This window comes from Sander lucioperca, chromosome 1, assembly GCF_008315115.2.
Source record: "Sander lucioperca isolate FBNREF2018 chromosome 1, SLUC_FBN_1.2, whole genome shotgun sequence".
NCBI classification, from domain to species: domain Eukaryota; kingdom Metazoa; phylum Chordata; class Actinopteri; order Perciformes; family Percidae; genus Sander; species Sander lucioperca.
Window position 1 is genome coordinate 18,263,055 of NC_050173.1, and position 21,214 is coordinate 18,284,268.

At 40.1% G+C, this 21,214-nt stretch overlaps 1 protein-coding gene across 1 annotated transcript; it reads left to right on the forward strand.

Moving 5' to 3' along the window:
- Window positions 1-1,758: 1,758 nt before the first annotated feature.
- On the forward strand, window positions 1,759-20,569 carry tlcd4a (TLC domain containing 4a). The gene is made up of 7 exons (XM_031301337.2): window positions 1,759-2,072; window positions 6,657-6,826; window positions 9,499-9,588; window positions 11,661-11,719; window positions 11,996-12,090; window positions 18,292-18,365; window positions 18,699-20,569. The coding sequence occupies exons 2-7, from the start codon at window positions 6,672-6,674 to the stop codon at window positions 19,015-19,017; spliced, it is 792 nt and encodes a 263-aa protein (XP_031157197.1). The 5' UTR covers window positions 1,759-2,072; window positions 6,657-6,671; the 3' UTR covers window positions 19,018-20,569.
- The last annotated feature ends 645 nt before the right edge of the window (window positions 20,570-21,214 follow it).

Sequence of the window (21,214 nt, forward strand, 5' to 3'; positions counted from 1 at the left end):
GATTCTGATCTACCCTCAGGGGCCATATTTCCAGATCCCCAATATACATATCTCTTCATAACATATAAACCTACATATGTCTCAAATGGGTTGCTTTTATCGCAAAATGAACAGTTGTTATAACTATTTCAACCTAGCTGCCCCACTGCTTTGGTTTCTACCTGATGCTGCTTCAGATTAACAGACAGCACCACCAAGCAACAATCTCTGGAACTGTGACATAGCCTATGATTTCTTCAAAGGTCGGGGCATCGTCCTCAACTGTGAGAAGAACCGCCGTGCCATGACCTTTGTCCTGGAAATGGGTTGAAAATAATAAAGATTCTTAGTGCCTGGTAAGGTTATTGCCTGACTGAAACACAGCTTCAAAAATTCTCAGCAAGCCATTAGGATATTGAGAAGTATTGTCCTTAGCAAAGAGCTACAATTGATCTGGAGTCTGTAATTGGTTCTTAATGGGCTCATCACAACTGCAAGACCTGCTAAACCTGCCAAACAGCCAATGTGCTGTCTCTGCTGCCTGAGTGCTGTCTCTACACAAAGCCCAGTTGACTCTGTTAAAGTGCTCATATTATGCTTTTTGCCTTTTTCCCTTTCCTTTGTGTTATATATCTTTTTATGTGCACGTTATAGGTTTACAAAGTGAAAAAGCCCAAAGTCCACCCCAAAGGGACTTACCATCTCCAACAGAAAACACTGTTCACAAAACTGCTCCAAACAGCTCTATTGTAGTCCAGCCTTTACTTCCATGACGAGCGTGCATCACTTTGTAACACACGTTATAATGCTCGCCTAGCTGCTAGCATGGCACGCCCTCATACTCTGCTTCTGACTGGCTAGTAGTCCTTACCTAGCTACTGCGCATGTGCGACTCCCAACAAAGATGGAACAGAAGTGCGATGCCTCACTCTGTAGCTAAAACGGAGAGCTCAAATATGGTGTTTTTTGAAAATTAAACCAAGTAAACCTATTCTGATATAACCTCTAAATACAACGATGAACCTGAAAATGAGCATAATATGAGCACTTTAAACATGTTTAACTTTGTCTACTCATGCTTGCTCTGATGTCAGTTAATGTTTTCCAGCAGTGAGGTGGTTGAGGGCAGGTCTTTGATGGTGAAAAATACTCTTATAAATGAATTCAGTATTGGGGACGGGACAATTTTCACATGATCTGTTTTAATTTGTGGTTGCTCTGTTGATTGTGATTTAGGCACATATCTGCGCTGTAAAAAAATATTGGATTTGCTCACCTGCCCTCTGAAAATGTGTATAGGTGGACATGGTGCACTATGGCATTTGTCCATGAATATAACCTTTTATTGAATTACAACCCAATAAGTGACAAGGTTTACAGCCTCTGATTGTCACAAATTCTTACAAAGTAGCCTAATCTGTTTGTGACAAATACATGGCAAAACGAGATTCATGTAAAATATGTAATGGTGTCAGTGAAGGGCTAGATTTAAAGGCCTTCATTGGAGGATTCATTGATTTTCAGACCAGTCGGCCATGGCTGCAGTTTGCTTTACTGGCTATCCTGTCTGATTTAGCCTGGATCGGTTCACCAAGCCTGGGCTATAAATAGACACAGTGAGTGTTCTTGGGCAGACCACTGTGGGAGTGTGCATGTGTGTGTATCTTTAAGAATTCAGCTGTAATTTGATCTCTATAAGAGAGAGAGAGAGAGAGAGAGAGAGAGAGAGAGAGAGAGAGAGAGAGAGAAGAGAGAGAGAGAGAGAGAGAGAGAGAGAGAGAGAGAGAGAGAGAGAGAGATACACACACCACCACCCCGTTGTTTCTGTAATCGAGCGTCGAGCTGCATGATTTTCACCTCTGCAATTAAGCACGTTTGGTGTAGGATGGGATTCTCGCTAAAGCTCTCCAGCCCCGTCGCACCCCCCACAAGTTGCTAACGTGTGTGGACAGGAGCAGGAGGCGGGCTTGTTTATCAAAAATGACTCGACATGGCTGTGGCGTTGACTCAACATACACGGCTTCGCGAACGACACTGGAAGCCATAACCAGTTGAGAGAGTGAGGCGCAAATCATCTTAATGAAAGTCATAAGGTAGGTCCATTTGGGAATCTTATCCTTTCACTCTTTCCATAACGTCATATCATATGGCTGGTGCGCGCACACACACACACACACACACACACACACACACACACACACACACACACACACACACACACACACACACACACGACAGGGCCAGTGTTTTTTTTTTTTTTTTTCAAAAACACTGTTTTACAACAACAGCAGCTAGCCATGCAATGCGGCGTGAATTGTGTGTGTGTGTGTGTGTGTGTGTGTGTGTGTGTGTGTGTGTGTGTGTGTTGTTATTGTTATATGCCTTGCTTTAAAGAAAATATGATAACGTTCGCTTTGGGCAATCGATTGTGCCCCAGCAATGCGTTCCCGGTGAGCTAAGTTATTTTCGTGGGTCTATCGTTTCCTCGTAAAAAATAAGTCCACCCGTGTCAGTAATTATAGGGACATGAAGCTGGCAACCAACCTTACAAGAAAAACCTGTTTCAGTCCTGTAGAGTGGGTATAATGTCACTTCAGAGAAGTAGCCTATCCTATAAGGTGGACCCAAACATTCCACCTATCCTTATGGTTGAGACAATAATATAGTAGTGGGGGTCTGAATAACATATGGTGTTAATTCCTCTAAAGGCATTATGTATACCCTGCTATAGCTAGATCTATTTAGACATTATATCATTTTGACATATGCACATCTGTTTTTGTGAAAATGGAGTTTTCCAAAATAATTGACTGTTGTGATGCCTTGCTTGAATCTTGATTGGAGTTTATAGTTTCTGTCCCCTTTTTCTTTATCACCACTGGTCTACCTTGAATTAAGGGCAATAAATTCCAGCCCTGTCACAGATCTGCCAGGAAGTGTGTAAGCAGCTCAGTAAATTCAGTGTTTATTGTGTGGGCTTTAACATGTATAAATCTGCCAAAGAAACAGAAGTGTGATTGTTAAAACACAGATTTTTTTTGTGAGACACTGGTAGTGCATGGTTCACCATGGTGCCTCAGCTGTTCTGTATCCTCATGTTGACCTGTGTAACTATTTGCCCTTGGCAACAGGGTACACAAACGTGTGTCCCAAAACAATCCTTCTCTGCACTTTGTAAGAATGGCTGAAGGTAGTCTTACTTAGATCCAGATATCTCTTCAGATAAAATCACAGCGTGGACTCTTGAATTATTCCTCCAATGACAAAGAGTCTTTCTGCCTTGCAGCATGCTACATTGAAGTACTTGTGCTCACTGCCCGCTAATACATTACAGGCAGACAAAAGGAGAGGACTCTGTGGAATTGGCCTTTTCAGTTCCCTGGTGACTTTTTCTTGGCTAAATTGTTTCAGTGAGGTACACTTTTTTTGTCCTCAAGCATTTCTTTAGTGTAACGCAGGAACAAAGGCAGGTATACAATACTTAAGGCCAGAGCTCCAGGGAGTGAAAGGTGTGTTTTTCTTTAAGTATGCCTGTGCCAGGACTGGTACTCCGTTCTTTTGCTTGGGAGATGTAAATATGTCTTTAACACTAGAAGTGCCGGAATTCCATAACTACTAGAACTGCCATGAGCGGTCATTTGACCGCCAGATTCAAAACTCTATAATCTCTCATGATAAATACCTAATTGCAATATTGTATTATGTATTGTGTTAGGATATCTTTAGAAAAACGTAATAACACCGAAATGTACATTTTTACGAGTTTAATTATACATTTGAGTAGCACGTGTTTCAATTATTCATATCATGGCATAGTAAACCGTAATTATTTCATACATTCATATCCCGAAAAATATGGTGTGGAAATTCATTCAACTTAACTCATAACAGCCAAATAACAATTATAAGCATCTTATTTGAACATTTAGCTATAACCTAACCTGGCACTGCCTCTGTTTTGGCGTCTGCTGCGGTGCGCAACTCTGCTCGGACCGTGCGCCGCTGCCCTTTTTTCCTCCATAAACTCCGCTCTCAGCTCCTCTGCCAGTTGCTGCATGAACTTCCTCCGGACAATTTTACTGCTGGTGCACTCCTTGGAGAGGATGTGTGCAACGATTCCAGTCAGTTCGAGGATGTATAAAGTTATATGAACATGTAAACAGCCACCGGCCATCTACGTGTTCCGCGCCTTTCACAGAGCGAGCGCCCGGTGTTTGCCTTCTGATTCAGAACAGAGTGCCTCCACGCCGTAGTAGCCTACGTTACCGAGTGTGGCTTTGCCTTCGGCCCATCGGTGATGCCCACACTTGTTACTCGAAACCGCTAGTTACGTTGCTCTGACAGAGACTATGGTAGTTACTAAGCAACCAAGATGCATCTTCAACCGCGCGAAAAATTAAAAACAATACCGCGAAAATCCGAGCGGTCAATATGACCATGTATGGCCGAAATAGGTAAAAGTGACTGTATTTTCTTTGCCTTTTGTGTAATGTATATAAAAACAATTTTAAATTAAAATACAGACTCTTTTAGGAAAAGTCAGGCAGCAGCAGGATTGTATTTTTTTATTCAGCAAAGTTATTACACAAACTCAAACGGTCACAATGACCGTCATGGCCGTTCTAGTGTTGACTGACTCAACCTCTGGCAGCGTCAAATCAGCCCATATGCAAATAGTTCCAGGCGACACTCATAAACAGTACAGTGGCCTTGGCTCAGTGGACTTCTGTCACTACATTTACTGACTACAAGCCAGTGTGCATGCAGAGCTGATCATTTTGACTGTTTGTTGTTATATAAACTCACTTTTGATCCAAATAGATAGATGAAATATATATTTAGGTGGCTTTATACATTTCTACATAGTTCTTGTACACATCATGTTACTTCAAGGCTTAGATTTGGAATAAATAATGCATCAATATGAAAATAGATTTTATTGAACCATCCTGTGCCCTTTATACCAGCCATGTTCCACTCTCATTTTCCAACACAAGGCTGACACACACGCGTCCATTTGCAAAGCTGTGATACCAGTCTCTCATAACTATTAGCCTGTAGTAGAACTGTCCAGTATACAGTATCTGTTTAATGCTGTAATATTGGGATGTGGATTTTTACTTTTGTGTATTATATTGCACTTTTTTGTAAATGTCTTTTTAAAAAAATCACCAGTAGGCATTCCAAAAATATTGTCATGTGATATTAATGTATATTGGTATCATGGTATTTGGTCTGACACTTCATTTTGTCATAATGATCCACCCATGGAGTGCGTTATGAAATCACACACATACTAGACCAATAAAAGAAGCAGGGCTATTTACTTTGTTATTTATTTTATAAAAGTTCCTTCTGTACATGGTGGGATTAATGCAATCCAAATAATGGAGCAGCTTTAGTGATTCTCTGACTAATGGTGTATACAATTCAAGCGCAAAATCGCCACAGGGGACGGAGGGTCACGTAACCTCCAATATAAGAAATAGGGAAATCCCCCCCCGCCCCCACCAAATATTTGTAATGTCATCAGATCCTCCAAATGTTCAAACAAAGCTATTTGTTCCCCTCAATATTTCACTCCACAATGCACTGGCTGTGTAGCATTCACTGAACTCCTCCTCCATGTTGGTGTACATGTCAACCAGCAACAGTGAACACAACAGCTGTGTGCACAGCTCAGGAGCACGTGCACTTAGATGATCCAAGTTTCATTCAGTCACTAACTTGTCTATTAAAAACAGAGTCTGTATTTGATTTAATAATCAAACAGGTTGTTATTTTGGTGTTTAAAACGCACACGCTCGTGGGTGCCAACATGTGTCTCTGGCGCATGGTCTTAAATGCCCTGTATACTTTGTTCTTTGCTTTACACAACATGTAGCTGCTGGTTAGAGAGAAATATAAAGCAGTATACCGACTTTGTGCCAGCCAGGTGTGTGCACATCCGGTAAGCTCTTTTATGAGTAGCTCTGAAAGGGTCATTACATTGCCACTCATTAACAGTGGATGTTTATTTGAAGATACACTCTTCCCTGCAATACACTAAGGGAAAGTCTGGGTTTTGTGTCACTCCGAATGCAGTTGCCTTACACATCCTGTAGCTTTGTATTAAGTTGTAAAGTAGGGCATAGTGACCTATAATTGTGATTATATTGTCACTGATACTTAGGTGTTTTTTTAAGCAAACACAATCCAGGGTGGGTTAAAAAGGACATTTTTATGTGGCAGTTTGCTGGGTAGTAGATACGGAAGATGAACATGCCCATTTTTTTGTTTTTGTGTGAAGGTGTGTGTGTGTGTGTGTGTGTGTGTGTGTGTGTGTGTGTGTGTGTGTGTGTGTGTGTGTGTGTGTGGTTTTAGAAGCTGTGAAACCACAAAGACTGGTTCCAGCACACAGGCAGTGTGTCTTGGTACTTTTGTTTTGTCTGAAGAGCCACACATCCTCTGTAACACAGACCCAGGAAGTAAAACATCAGCTTGTCATAAATTCAATGGATACATTTTTCAGACAGTATTTGGTAGAGGCTCTAAGTACATAAAGATCCACCTTGTCTGGTTAAGGCCAGTGTCGACGATTTTTCTGATGCATTTTAGTTGTTTTCAGAATTTTGCAATGAAAAAACTCACTGTTCCAGTCTTCTTTATAACATTTCTTTCTCTCCATCTATCCACAGTGGGGTTGGGTGGCCATGGACCCATTCAGCCAGCTTATTCTCACCATCTCGGTGACCAGTTTCTTCACCTTCCAGTGGCTCTTCCACAAAGTCAGTCCCTGGATGTCCGTGCGCATCAGCCCCAGCTTCCTCAGTCTCAGTGACAAGCAGAAGGTGGAATGGAACTCAAGGTGACCCGACATAAACTTAAGATCCTAATGAGACTGAATATTGACATGCCGTGCACAGCAGTGTCTGACACTGCTCTCAGTTCACATGTTGGCCAGTGGGGGTTTGTTTCAGTCAACCCACATATTTTCTATTACACTAGTATCTGACTCACTAGTGGGATGCATTGTGCATTTTGAAATGTTTCCTCTACGTGCCACTGGTTCAAGGTGCCGGCAGCATGGTGAAAACTTTGCTTATTGTCAATTTATCAAGTACCAATCTCCAACTGACAATAAAACCACGCTAAGTTTGAACAGATTCTTTGAATTATTCATAAAAAAAACAGTTTCCCCTATGCTTCTGTGCTTTAAAAAAGAAAAAGAAAAAAATAAGTTGTTTTGTACAACCATGTTTTCATGTCTGTCGCCATCATTCCTATTGGGTATTTTACTGATGCAATAATATATGAGTCAGGGACAGAGTTTATTCTGATGAACAGCTAATTTGATCAAACAACGGCCAAGTGTTGTCTGTTGTCGTGTTGTTGTTTCAACTGCCATCAGTGTTGGGGAGTAACGGAATACATGTAACTGTAACTGTATTCTGTTACAGTTACAATTTAAATAGTTGGTATTTAGAATACAGCTACATTGTTGAAATCAATGGATTACATGACGATACAGACACGAGTTTATTCACTCTCTGAATAAATTAAGGCAACTCCATGAATTTCCCAGAAGCCCCAATATGAAAATGAAAAAATTAGCTATTTGCGAGATCACTGATAAAGGTAGAGATGGAGCCGGAACCGGCACAACAGAGCCAGGGCAGGAATGTGTTTCTATCTTGGAAATTCAAACAGCATTTCACATTAAAGAAAGAACAGGGAGAATGAAACATAACTATGCAGTGCAACCTCTGCTTGCCAGCAACCAACCTCCTTTCAGTGTCCAAATTACTTTTATCTATCCATCCATCCATCCATCTTCGTCCGCTTATCCAGTGTCGGGTCGCGGGGGAGCAGCTCCAGCAGGGGACCCCAAACTTCCCTTTCCTGAGCCACATTAACCAGCTCCGACTGGGGGATCCCGAGGCATTCCCAGGCCAGGTTGGAGATATAATCCCTCCACCTAGTCCTGGGTCTTCCCCAAGGCCTCCTCCCAGCTGGACGTGCCTGGAACACCTCCCTAGGGAGGCGCCCAGAGGGCATCCTTACCAGATGCCCGAACCACCTCAACTGGCTCCTTTCGACGCAAAAGAGAAGCGGCTCTACTCCGAGCTCCTCATGGATGACTGTGCTTCTCACCCTATCTCTAAGGGAGACGCCAGCCACCCTCCCGAGGAAACCCATTTCGGCCGCTTGTACCCTGGATCTCGTTCTTTCGGTCATGATCCAGCCTTCATGACCATAGGTGAGGGTAGGAACGAAAACTGACCGGTAGATTGAGAGCTTTGCCTTCTGGCTCAGCTCTCTTTTGTAGAGCAATTACCTTTATATTTTTTTAATTAGCCAAGGGTAGTCATCTGACATGTGACTTTACATTCTCCTACGTGCTGATTTACTAGCCCCAGAGCCATTGAAAGACTGACTTGCCCCGTTTGACATGCTTGCTAACGTTAGCTAAAATTAGCTTGTGGTAGCTTAGACCGCGGTTAGATTTTTGTAGTATGCAGTTCGGGATTACAAATACAAAAATCTATCTGCTTGTTCAGGTACACATTCAGCCATTTGGAACAGAAGAACACACCAGAATAGGCGTGTTTAGTAAGCTATATGTGATGGCCGCATTCCTACACTTATAAAATGCAATTCAATGTGGAAGTAATCCAAGTATTCAGAATACGTTACTCAGATTGAGTAACGTAACGGAATAAGTTACAAATGACATTTTTGGGCATGTATTCTGTATTCTGTAACGGAATACATTTTGAAAGTCTCCTTCCCAACACTGACTGCCAACTTGTTATGGGAACATTGCAGATACTGGCTAAAACAACTAGATTGGAGCGAAAAGATGGAGTGTGTTTGTGTCTTAAGTGAGACAGGCAGGCTGTCATGATCTTTAAGCACTATGAGAACAGTGAAAGCGGTACTGTAGATCGAAGGCCATCAGATATTCAGCAGGGACAAGTGTTTGAAGGGATCCAGCCTGGTCCAACTTGCATGAATCACTCATTTTCATTTTCTCTCATACTCAGTTTATTACTCATGAGAGCACTTGTGAAATTGAAATGGTGACAGGGTTTATGAGGAAATGAAAATGAATGATTAGTGGGTTGATGAATCCAGGCTATGGGGATCCTTGTTGATGCCCATGACTTTACAGATTCTATTGGAACAGTCTTCCGTCAGTGTGGCTGTTAATGTGTCCTACTGACTGATTGCTGAGAACTGTCTGACTGTCTGACTGTGACTTTGTGCTGCTCTGCCTGACCCTTTAGCAGTGTTTAATCTCTTAGTCTAATTGGTCTGAATCTGTGTGCAGCCGTGACAGGACAGTGAATCAGTTGATTCACTGTGAGTACAAAAACACAAGCACTGTAAACCACAGAGCAGCTCTGAGGCACCTTACATGAATAAATACTCACTATTCCTTTTGGTAAGCATATTAAACACAAAATCTCAGATGTGTCAGTACTGCCCTTGTCAGACCGGAGTAGATCATCATGGCTGTGTGTGTTTCCATTTCAGGACGGTGTCAACGTTTCACGCACTGTTGGTGGGAATCTTCTGTCTCTACATCTTGTTCTTTGATGATGCCGTCAATGAAGACCCAGTCTGGTGAGTGTTTGGCTGTGAATCGCATGTTTTCAACTTTTACTTTCCAGACTTTTTGGGGATTTTATACAGTGTGCCAGCTTTTTTCACAGATGGCCACAGTGTCCAGTCGTAGCTTAGCAACAGAGGCACAGAAAGTCTGTCAAGCTTTGGACTTGTTGGAGCGGGGTGCATGGGGTTCTAGTAAGAGGGATTCTAGGTATACAAAGAGTTCTGATGTTGGTCTATCTTTTCTACCCTTTCCAAAACCAACAACACAAGAGCAAAAGTGTAAGAAATGGTTTAAGCAGCTTGCTTTAATGTAAGCTTTAAACGTTAGCATGTCCAGCTAATTAGCTGACCACCTACTGTAGTAACCTAGCATTACTTCCAGGGTCAAGAGTTAATGTTAGCATATAGCTAACCTCATTATTATGTGGGTTTAGAGGTTATGTTAGGACCCCTTTTTAGAACTGTCGCATTCGCTGTGTGGGAGCCAAGACTTGCCTATATCAGAGTTGAGGATAACATTAGCACTCCAACACTACCAACCAAGCCCAGTGTTACAAAACTTGTGTTAGTTCCCTTGCAAAGTGAAACACATTGTTTATAAATATGAACAAGAAAGCCAAAATGTAATTGCGCTATGTTTTAAATAACATTTCTATTTCTATATTTTCTATTCTATTTTCAGAATACTGTAACATTAGAGTGGATAAGCTGTCTGGCGATACAAGAGCAGTGCTGCTTTTTATGTCCATGTCTTCTACATGGATCATCAACTTGTGAGGATCTTGACATGTAGCTTTAAGTTTTAGTCTCTTAGCATTATATTGTGCATTTAGCCATCATATGCATATTTAAGATGTTTTTGCATGGTTCTCGTTTTTAAAACAGGTTTTCTGGAATTACTATAAAGTCAACAGGAGACAGGTTTTCAGCCAGCTAAAGGAGTTAGTGCTAACTTGCTAGCTAGCTAGAGCTGATAAAATCTGGAAATGAGAAACCTGCTTGTGTGTAAAATCAGACAACCATTGTTACATAAAATTACCAAGAATTTTGAGCGGTAAATCTTCCACCCTTATAAATGTGCTGTGTTAGCATGGAAAGCATGACAGGCATAGAGAGGCAAGTCTCCCTTCCGGTAGACAACCATGGGACCTTTTCTTGAAACAAATATTTTTTGGACATTTTAGCCCTTTATTTATATAGCACAGCTGAAGACATGAAAGGGGAGAGAAAGCGGGGAATGACATGCAGAGTCGAACCTGCGGTTGCTGCGCCTGCTCTACCAGGTGAGCTACCCAGGCACCCTTCTTGGAACAAATATGTATGGTATTGAACGGCGAGAGACAAATAATTATTTAATTCAGTTTGAATTGAGCCATGAATTACACTTATGATGTCGGTCAATTTAAAAGATAATTCTGCAAGTCAAGAAAGTCTCAGTTTGACGTAAGTAACATCTTGCTGAAGCAACAATGCCTCTGTGTTTTATACCGGGATGTACCGTTTGTACGTACGTAGGTTTGCACACATGAGCAACGGTTCTTACTCGTTATTTTGCTTCTCGGCTGATAAAAAGACACTGGATAAAACACATTAGGTAAGATAACGTTACATGTGTTCTGGAACATACAGTAGCTAAGCTAGCTAGCTACCCCAGATGTTACTAATCCCATGCGAATAGGGCTTTAGTCCACTTGCAAAACTATTTTTCAAATTGACAAACATATGTGTAATTCATGGCTCAATTCAAACGGAATCTAAAAAATTGTCTCTCCCCGTTCACTACCGTACATATTTTTACCAAAATAAGGTCAGGTGGTCCCATAGATTCCACCGCAAGGGGATGGATTACGTCTCTCTATAGCAACGACAACCAAGTGGGTAGGGCTTACAGATGAAATCCACCTCTGCTTGGTAGAAATGGGAAATCCCCTGCAAGTTTGGAAGTGGTTTACTCATTCAGGTGCTGCCCACTTAAGGTTCTTTTTTGATATTACCACTAGATGTCACTAAAGTCCGACATTTTCAACACCTACATATAGGGAATCACACAAACCCAGTCAAACCAAATGTGTTTTTTTCAATAGGGGAGATCCTACACTGGTGAAGACTAATGTTGCCATCACAACAGGCTACCTCATATCTGGTAAGACAAACATACAGTTTACCCAGGTAATGTTTGTGAAAGTGAGACCAAAAGAACGTGCATGTAATTGGTATATGATGTGATAAATGTGATGCTTAGATGACTCAATAGAGTCTGGGCCCTACTGTGTGTGTCGGCTGCTGGTCAGAAATAAAATAACAGATACATAGACAATTTTAAAATAAAGCATGGTCTTTATCAGTGTTATGTACTTTAAATGTTTGGATTACACTAATGACATGTTATTTCTCTTTCCCCTGTACTTCTGTTTTTCAGATCTGCTGCTAATATTTTTCTATTGGAAGGCGATAGGCGACAAGTTTTTTGTAGTTCACCATCTGGCAGCGTTGTATGCTTACTACTATGTACTGGTGAGTGCCCTATTGTCCAATAGCAGAGCGTGCAGGCAAGATGGGAAAGAGACAACCAAGGGTGAACAGCTGTATCCTGTCGAGCTGGGTCTTTTGCCTCATTTAGCATTAGCATTCAGTATGCGTCCAGGACTGTCCCCACGCATCCATGCAGCTGATATAGGTTAGTTAAATATGCACAGGGCAAGGTCAGCAAGTGCGACAAGTGACGCACCCTAAACTGTACAAACACATTAGAGAAGGAAACCTTTTAGTTGTTTAAAGTCCACCACTTTGGCTTCATGCTTTCAGTGGAAATGAAAAAAGGTTTTGGCGATCTTGAAAGGGTAACTACAATTTTTTTTTAACCTGGACCCTATTTTCCTATGTTTTTGTGTCTAAGTGACTGATGGAAACAACCATCTTTGACATCGGTCCAATATTAAGCAAGATCGCTGCAGTTGGCAGTGGAAAAACAAGCTACAATGTAAGTTTATGGGCAATTGCGCAGCTTGTATTTACATTCACAAAAGTGCTTGTTTTGCCGTTGACAGGCTCAGAGTAATATTCTAAGTGTCTGACAACATTATGGAAAGGATTTCTAAGGAGGTCGACCTTTCTGTTAAAACTTTTAAAACTTAAAAACATCCTCAAAATTGCATTCGCTAAAGCCACCGGACTCCATGTAAATAAACAGTAATTTTAACATCGTAAAATACACTTCATTCAAAGTCGACAGAAACAAAATAAAACTATGAAAAGCTAGTTTTGGTTCAAATAAACACATAGTTTACCAATTTACATATGAAAATATGTTGGCTCTATACATGCTAAAAGTATTGTTTTTTTAAATGTAGTCTGGTGGGTTTAGCGCTAGCAATCTCAGAGCTGTTTCTGGTTAAACAGAAAGGTCTTAAAGAGGTTTTAAAAGGCCTATCTCTGTAGAGATCCTATCCATAATGTTGCCGGACACTTAAAATAATAATCTCAGCCTTTCAGTGGCCAAAAAAAAGTACTTTTAGTGGACCGAACTGACGCTGAACATTTGCCCCATGGGGTTACATTGCAGCCCGGTCTGTGGCTGCCGGTTACAGTGTTCACGCCTAATACTGGACAAATTAAAAAAATAGTTGTTCCTATCAGTCACTTACAAACAGAAACATAGGAAGATAGGGTCCAGGTTGAAAAAAAAAAAAAATTACCCTTTAAGATGCGTAAGTATTAAGTGGTTGCTTTTCTGAGGATTGCAGGAACAACATTTATAACTGCAGGTTTCAAGGGTTTGACATTTCACTCAGGTTAAGCAGTTCTTAGAGCTGCAATGTAAAAACCCTCTTATCAAAAGAACACAATGGTTGCCTCTCGTAATAAACCAAATCAGGTATTTGGTGTGACGGCTTTATTAGCGTCGTTCTGTGTCATTTCTTTTTGCGAAATCAACTTTGTGGGCATTGTCCTAATAATACACAACTAATCTGAAGTACTAATTATTAACTTACTGGTTATTGCTGCATCACTAGTATACAGTTGGCTCTTAAAGATATCTTAGATATGGAGATAGTTTAGTGTCCTCTGCATTTTTTGGGAAGTGTTGTTCACTCTTGGTTCAATCTGAAACCCACTAGGTCGCCAGGATCTGTTGATAATTATTATAGAAATGAATGACTATGGTATTTTTTGCATGGAATGCTCAATGGTGGTACTGGCTGATGACCCTCCTCACCTTGCCCTTATTTCTGTGCTTTCTGTTTGTTTTACTGACCCCCTTTTTAATGTTGTGTGAATCTGACGTAAGCTGGACTTTTCTGAGCTTAGCACCGCTGAATGCTAAACTGTAACCACTGTGTGCATGCTTGCAGTTCTAAAGCATTATACACAGGCAGGGTTCCTTTTCTTGTTACTGTGCATGCCAACAAACAGTATTTAACTTTTTTTTAATGACTTCCCTGCCTACTTACATTACCTTCCACCTGTCTGTTGTTGTGCCAGAGCCTAGCTCTGCCTCTTCTTTCTCTTCCTTAAACCCCTCCTGATGTTCCCTGACGAGGGAAAACTGACAAAGCCACTCATAATAATGTAATCTACATGACCCCAATATGATTGAGTGCATCACCACATAGCCAGGCCCTTTTTCTAATACCATGTTGAATGTATTCTGTCAGGTGTACAGGTGTTGATGCTCTTACCTTTATACCCATTTTATTTTAGTTAAGCAAACTTACAGGGAATACATGCTCTGTATTTTCTATACAGGGGGGATTGCAAAAGGACATACAGTGTGCATTGCTCTGCCTGAGTCCCCATACTTTTTTACAATGCCATTGGCAAATGATTAGGTAATCTTGGTAAAAAGCAGTAAAGCACTATGGACATTTGGTTTCAACCACATGTTTAGTGTAAACCCTGCAGTCCAGATTCACATCTTTCCCGTCATTCCAGTCACTGGCTGTATTTCCAGATTTGTTTTTCTTCTTTAATGTGACACATATCATATTAGCATCCATTTCTTTTGTCTGTCTTCATTGCATTGTTAGTGAGGAATATTACTTTTATTCCTCTTTTCTGTGTCTAAACAATAATAAGATTAAAACACAAGTGTCACATTGTTGGAATACAAATATGATTTATAACTGACTGTAAATCCAGCCTTTCATTTGAAGAAACAGAGCAAGCCCCTGTATCTAAAAAAGAATTAGGTAAATGAGGCAAAGTAGGCCATACTGTTACTGGACACTCATGACTGTTTCCTCGGACTAGATCTGAAAGTCATGTGGGATAACACAATGAATGCTCCGTGTTAGTCAACTGTGGTAGAAAACACATTGCGAACCATATTACGTTTGCGATAAAACCACAATAAAAGTGGTTGGCCCTTGATGTCTTTTTCATTTAATTTAGTTTTGTACCTTTATGTGAAAAGTTGTAATGTCAAATACACAATCAATTCCACCTACTCAATACGAATATTAAACCCTGAGGCACACAGCCAAATCAAGGCCTAATTGAATCGACTTATTTGGGAAACCTGTATTTAAAAAAAAAGAAATTAAAATCAGCTTAATGTCATGAGCTTGTTCGTATGTTTTGATTATCGGTCACTAATGTCTTGGTCAAAACAGTGTTTTGATGGTTTTTTTAATAGCAGCATAATCTGTATTTTGTGTGTGTGTTTTTACCGGTCAAGTACGACTTAATCAAAAAGATAACATAACTGTTGTGTAAATATTTGTATTAGATGCATGCTTTCTTCTCGGTGTCATAAGTGTTGCTTTTAATTTCCTTTAATTGTGGTGACATTAGGCCTGCACGATTCGGGGGAAAATATTAGAATTGATATCACGTTTCTCTGCTGCGATTTTTTTCTCACGAAGTGTAATGTTTATTGCACATATGAACCATGACAAAGCAAAACAAATTTTTTTTGGCACCTATAGCACATTGTGCATCACCACAAGCCTGTAAACATAGAGGCTTCAATGAATAAAGAAAATAAAGTACATACTGGCCATTTAAGTACAGCAGGCTACCAAAAATAGTGACGTATAACACATTGAACTAAATATGGCCCTGATACAAACTCTATCTGAACTCCTTGAACATGTCTTTACATAATTAAAACATGTCAATCAACATGCTGCAGCTACAGCTTCAGTCTCTAGAGAAATGGAGTTTGTCAATTGGCAATTTAAGTACAGTATCAAAAACAGAATGATTTCGTAGTACACTCTTTAACTGCTTGCCTTTCATGTGTTCAGCTGTCCTATCAAAATAAAGGTTGAAAATGCCCCCCCGCCCAAAAAAAATCGAAGTCATTTAAAAATTAAATCGCGAACAGGGGTGGATCGAGATCGCGATTTTATAACAATTAATCGTGCAGGCCTAGGTGACATTTTTTATTTTCTTCTAATATATCTGTCTGTCCGTCTGTGTGTCCTTTGCTGACATTAACAGAAATAGCCCCTCTTCAAACCTTACATGCAAAAACTACCAACAACAAGTCGGGTTGTGTCATTCCCGTTCATGCAAAAACTATCAAAAGGGTTGTGTGTCATTTAGAAACCCAGAGCAGATCTTGATCTAGATGGGGGACTTCCCTATTCCTGTCTTGTCTGCTACTATTGCTGTTGTGTCGCACTGAGCAGATATGATACCCAGTCACAGTATGGACTTACCAGTTCCTAGAGGTACTAGCATGCTCATGCTAGGTGGGCAGTTCACAGTCATAGGGTACAAAAACTGCAATGCAGATGTACCCTGTTTGTGTCGCATAGTAAGTATGTTTTAATGGCCAGCTTTTGTTTCAGCCCTGAAGGTAAGTCTTTTTTTACATTCAGTAAGGCGCTAGCCAAATTATCTTGAACTACGTGTTCTTTGAGGGTCTTTTAATGAAATTGAATGCTGTCATTTTTCTCTTCATTTTGAGTTTGACTCATGTTCTGAATTTGTATGGTCAGGAGTTAGAAACAAAATACAATTTTGGAACTCATGAGTCAAACTCAAACAATATTAATTGCAGTTAATATTAGGATGCAAATCACAGCCCTCGGTCTCTATAATATAGTATTTCAGTCAGAACACTTCATTCAAATGTATTTGGCTAATGGCTCAATTTGAACACCATTTTAATCTGAGTGCTTGATGTTCAAAAATTGATTTACCGAGGTAGGCCGGGTCAAAGGTGTTCAAGATGGGGGTGTCCTGAAGCATCTTGGTTGTAAGATCATCTTCATTTTATTTAGCAGCAGCTGGAAATTTGGAATGGAAATAAAGCCATGTAAGCTTATCCTATAGTAGGATCACTTAAAAGCTGCATAGGGGCTTCTGTCCAGATCAAAGACCAGGGTCAGTTCTGTTATTCTGATCAGGTAATAATACAGACACTGTTCGTTTCATTTTGAATAATTTCAAGCACTAATAATTCAGCTTTGAGCTTAGGTACAAACCTGCTAAAGATGATCTCATACACATGGAATTCAGGCCCTGATCTTCTAAACAATGACATGTTTGGCAGTTAAGCATATCGCTTTTTTACTCTGCATGGCTTCTGATTGCTCCTTTTAAATAGTGGCTGGCTAAATGTACGTATGTATGGTTGTATGTTTTTCAGCCTTTGCTGTGTTGAAATTTGCTCAATACCTTTTTCAATGTTGAGATGTTATTCAGATGTATTGCCGTGCTGTGTGGTCTTCACAGTATGTTTTTCTGCTCTCTGGATGAAAAGACATAAAATGTGAGTTAGCTGTAGTTGACATATACGTAGTTTGGTACAAGGGTGCATTAGTGTCACTTTATGTGCGTTTCTTCAAGGACCAAATGATCAAGATGTTGCTAATTCACTTTGATATTAAATATGAGCAAATACCATGTCTTGTGTCACTAGAAGCGAGTCCAGTGTTGGTTGGTAAATCTGTCTCTTTAGTGCTTATGTCTAGACTTACTGGCCATATTTTCATTCAATTTTCATGGTTCCTAGGGGATACTTTGCTGTAAAATGTTTTCAGTATGTTGACATTTAATTTATAAGGTATCTCAAAACATTCTAAAGCCCATTACATTAACTGTGGGTGTTCATGGTTTCCAGAGGATGAACCCTAAAGATTTTCTTACTGCTAATAGGATGAACCATTTCAATTTTTGACAATTGTGCCATTCTCAAGGAAAAATGTCAACATTAAGTAAACACATTGATTGCCATAGAATGTGGTCAGCACATTCATGCTCCCTCGAAAATGTACCCTTTTGATTTTAAGACAAATGTGTCAACGAGCCCTTACTGTGAACAACTGGCTTAGATTAAAATCTTAATCAGTTAATCTGTTATTTTCCACATCACTAGTTCTTTGTGCTCCTTTTATAGTAAGGATGAGTTTCTGCTTGAATTAGATGAGAAGAATGAATCATTAGGAAGGGAAATTAAAGACCAGTCTAATTTTGGCTAAAGACTAATTGTGTGCCCTGAAGGAGAAGGCTCTTTTGTTAGATTTGCCAAATAGGTCTATATTTGGTAAGGATTTCATCTAGTTTTAGACTTCGCCACAAAGTAAAAGTATATCTTGAAATATGTTGGAAGATGCCTTGGAATTGTAGACATACTTAGTTACCTAGTTACTCTGAGCTGCAGGCAGTACATGAGCTTCATGCCTGCTTATTCAAATGACTCGCTGCCTTGTTTTTGTCCCTTTCATGTTTGGTTGTCTTCCTGTTTTTACCTTGTTCTTCCAGGGCGAAGGAATGTTGCCTTATTTTGCTAACTTCCGTCTTCTTGCTGAGTTTTCTACACCATGTGTGAACCAGCGGTACGTACCTGCTTGTTAATTGCTTTGGGTCGTAGAACTTCAGGGTTGGAGCTGAATTTACAACAATTCCAGAGATTTATGTATATATGTCAGAAGTTGTATTAATTGTTAAGAATTTAAATCACATGAAGGTAATCCACTGCTTCTTGCATGTTCTCTTTGTGCTCAGATTATTTGATTCCAAATCCTTTTTAAATATTTTATCTGGATAAAATCATAGCAAACATACTTTAGACAAGTCCCGTAACTGTTAGTTACTTGATATTGTCTTACACATATTTACATCTGTATCCTGCTAGAAACACTATTTTCTTAACTGTGTTGTGTTTTTAGCTGGTTCTTTGAGGTACTAGGTTATCCCAAGTCGTCCCGGCCCAACATGGCGAATGGTGTTGCCATGGCAGTAGTCTTTTTCATGGTCCGCATCGCCGTCATGCCCGTCTACTACATTCGTATGTATGTGGTCTACGGCACTGAGGCCTTCTACCTGGTGCCCTGGGGTGGCCGTGTAGCCTGGATAGGCTCCAGTATCTGCTTGGACATCATGAACATTATGTGGATGCATAAGATCGCCCGCGGCTGCTACAAGGTGCTGCGCTCGGCACGCCAGAGCAAAGCCTGCGCGCATCAGGAGAATGGGAAGACGGATTAAGGGAACCGGGGTGTCAGTGGTGAGAAAACACCACAACAGAGACAAAATGACGTCACTCTCAGTGCATTGGGGAGCAGCAGCTTGGACAGTTACTGGGACGAGTGAGTGGACCGAATGTAATGAGGGAAATTTGAGCTTTTTTGAACAGTGAGCACAGGCGTTGAGATGTACCGATGGACCGTTTAACTGGCCACCCCTAAGCCATGAAATGACCTCTTAGCAATACTCTGTGTGCATGGCCACTTATTTTTCTCTTGAACAATTTACCAATACGCTCAAGTGTTTGTCCTGGGACAACAGACTGCTAAACCCAACCACAAATTGTCAAAAAGTTTACCATTCTTTACATACATAGTGTTCAACAAAAGTAAAATGTTTTTTTAAAATTATTATTACTGCTGCCTGAGTCCCACAATACAAATTATGAAATATGAGTCAATGTTGATGGTGATGCAAATATTTGAGGGAACCTGTTAAAGTTATTCACTGAGTCCTCAATGGTGGTCAGTGCCATAAGCTCATTTGTCAGATGCCTGTTGAGGAGAAGGGTCGAGCGTCTCTTCTTCCTCAGTAAATCTTGAGCTAAATTTGCAGGGACTTGACTGACACAAGATGGGATTACATCAAGTGCAATCACAGAGAAGAATAAGTATGGATAAATCAGTTCATCACTCACCCACTGTCATTCAGTTAAATCTTTAGTGCGTACATTTTTAATATTAATGAGCGTCAGTTACATTCAAGCCATTGCCAAATGAGTTGCTACAAAGCTAATTAAGACTATCAGCTCCACACAACTCTCTCTGTATTTGTCAGTATGGCTATGTTTAGAAGATTGTGTCGTCCGGTGACTTTTGCGTGCAAAAACTCAAGAGAAGGTAATGACCTCTTCTGAAGAGTCCATCATGTTTGTTTTAATCCTCCGTGTCCTCCTTGGCTACTAGCAACTGCGTTAAGGAGGGGGTTATGCGCGATCACGGAATGCTTGTATCATGTGGATGCGCCAACAGTTTTGTTGTCATTACTTAGAATTCCTCATGGGGGAGACAGAAACTACGCACTATAGCTTTAAGAGGTTCATTTTAAAAACCAGCCTTTTAGGACGTGTATTGGAATATCACGAGTCTTGTTTGCATTTGTTGTTGATTTATATAATATAGGGTTAAACAGGCATTGGTACGCTGTATGTAGTCTGTTTTTTTTTGGTTTTGCTGGGGTCGAGGCAAATGGGTTTTTAAACGTACAAACAATTAAAGATACTGATTTGAATAAAAGGGAGACAGATGTACAGAATACCTTTAGAAATGTGGAAAAAATGGAAACTGAATGTCAATGCTCTGTTTGTACGCTGAGATTAAGCAAAGCAACAACATTAGTTTTCCTTAATATTGAGGCAGAACAGTTTTCAGTCGATATTTAAATCCTAGTGATTAAATATGTATACAACCTGACACTGTTTTGCGGGAGCTATCATATTTATTTCACATTGTGCAATGCATGTTAAGGGGTGAAACACATCTGGAGTGCTGATTTGAAATCAGTGTTGCAAACAGAAAAACAGTGCAGACAAAGAGCAAATGCTTTAAAATGTTCGTGTATGCTAGGAGGGCTGGTGGGAGATCTGACCTTTAGTTCTCCAGCATCAGGTGTTTATTTAATATTCACACTTCCTATTTATGATATCTTTTTAGGCACAGACTATATAAATTTACCCGCAGGCAACATTTGCCAACAAGCTGCTTGCTGCTGTGTGTTTTGACCACGAAGAATTTGGACACGATTTCAGTACATTCATTTGACTGATTTTGTTTCTTCAGATTTAAGTTTGTCAAATCAAATACTGTGTTTAGCAGTAGTAAATTAAATAGCTGTAGTTCTGTATATGTGAAAAAATATGTTGTAGTTGTTTTAGAGCACATTAGCTTCTGTCTCATTTTACATTTGATTTCAGTTTAGCTGTGAAACAATGTGAAAATCCATATTTATTCATCAGATTGGTACAAGGATTGTGTTTTGTTTTCAGTGGACAGGAATATATGGAAAGGTTTTAAAGATTTCCACATAATTGTTTTCATCATTCTACTGACAAAGTAGTTACTCGGTGTACAACACTGAACACCGAAACAAATCTGTTCGAAGTTTTTTTTTAAGACAATGTGAAATTTGTTCAAATTAGACGTTGCAATTTCTCGATGAT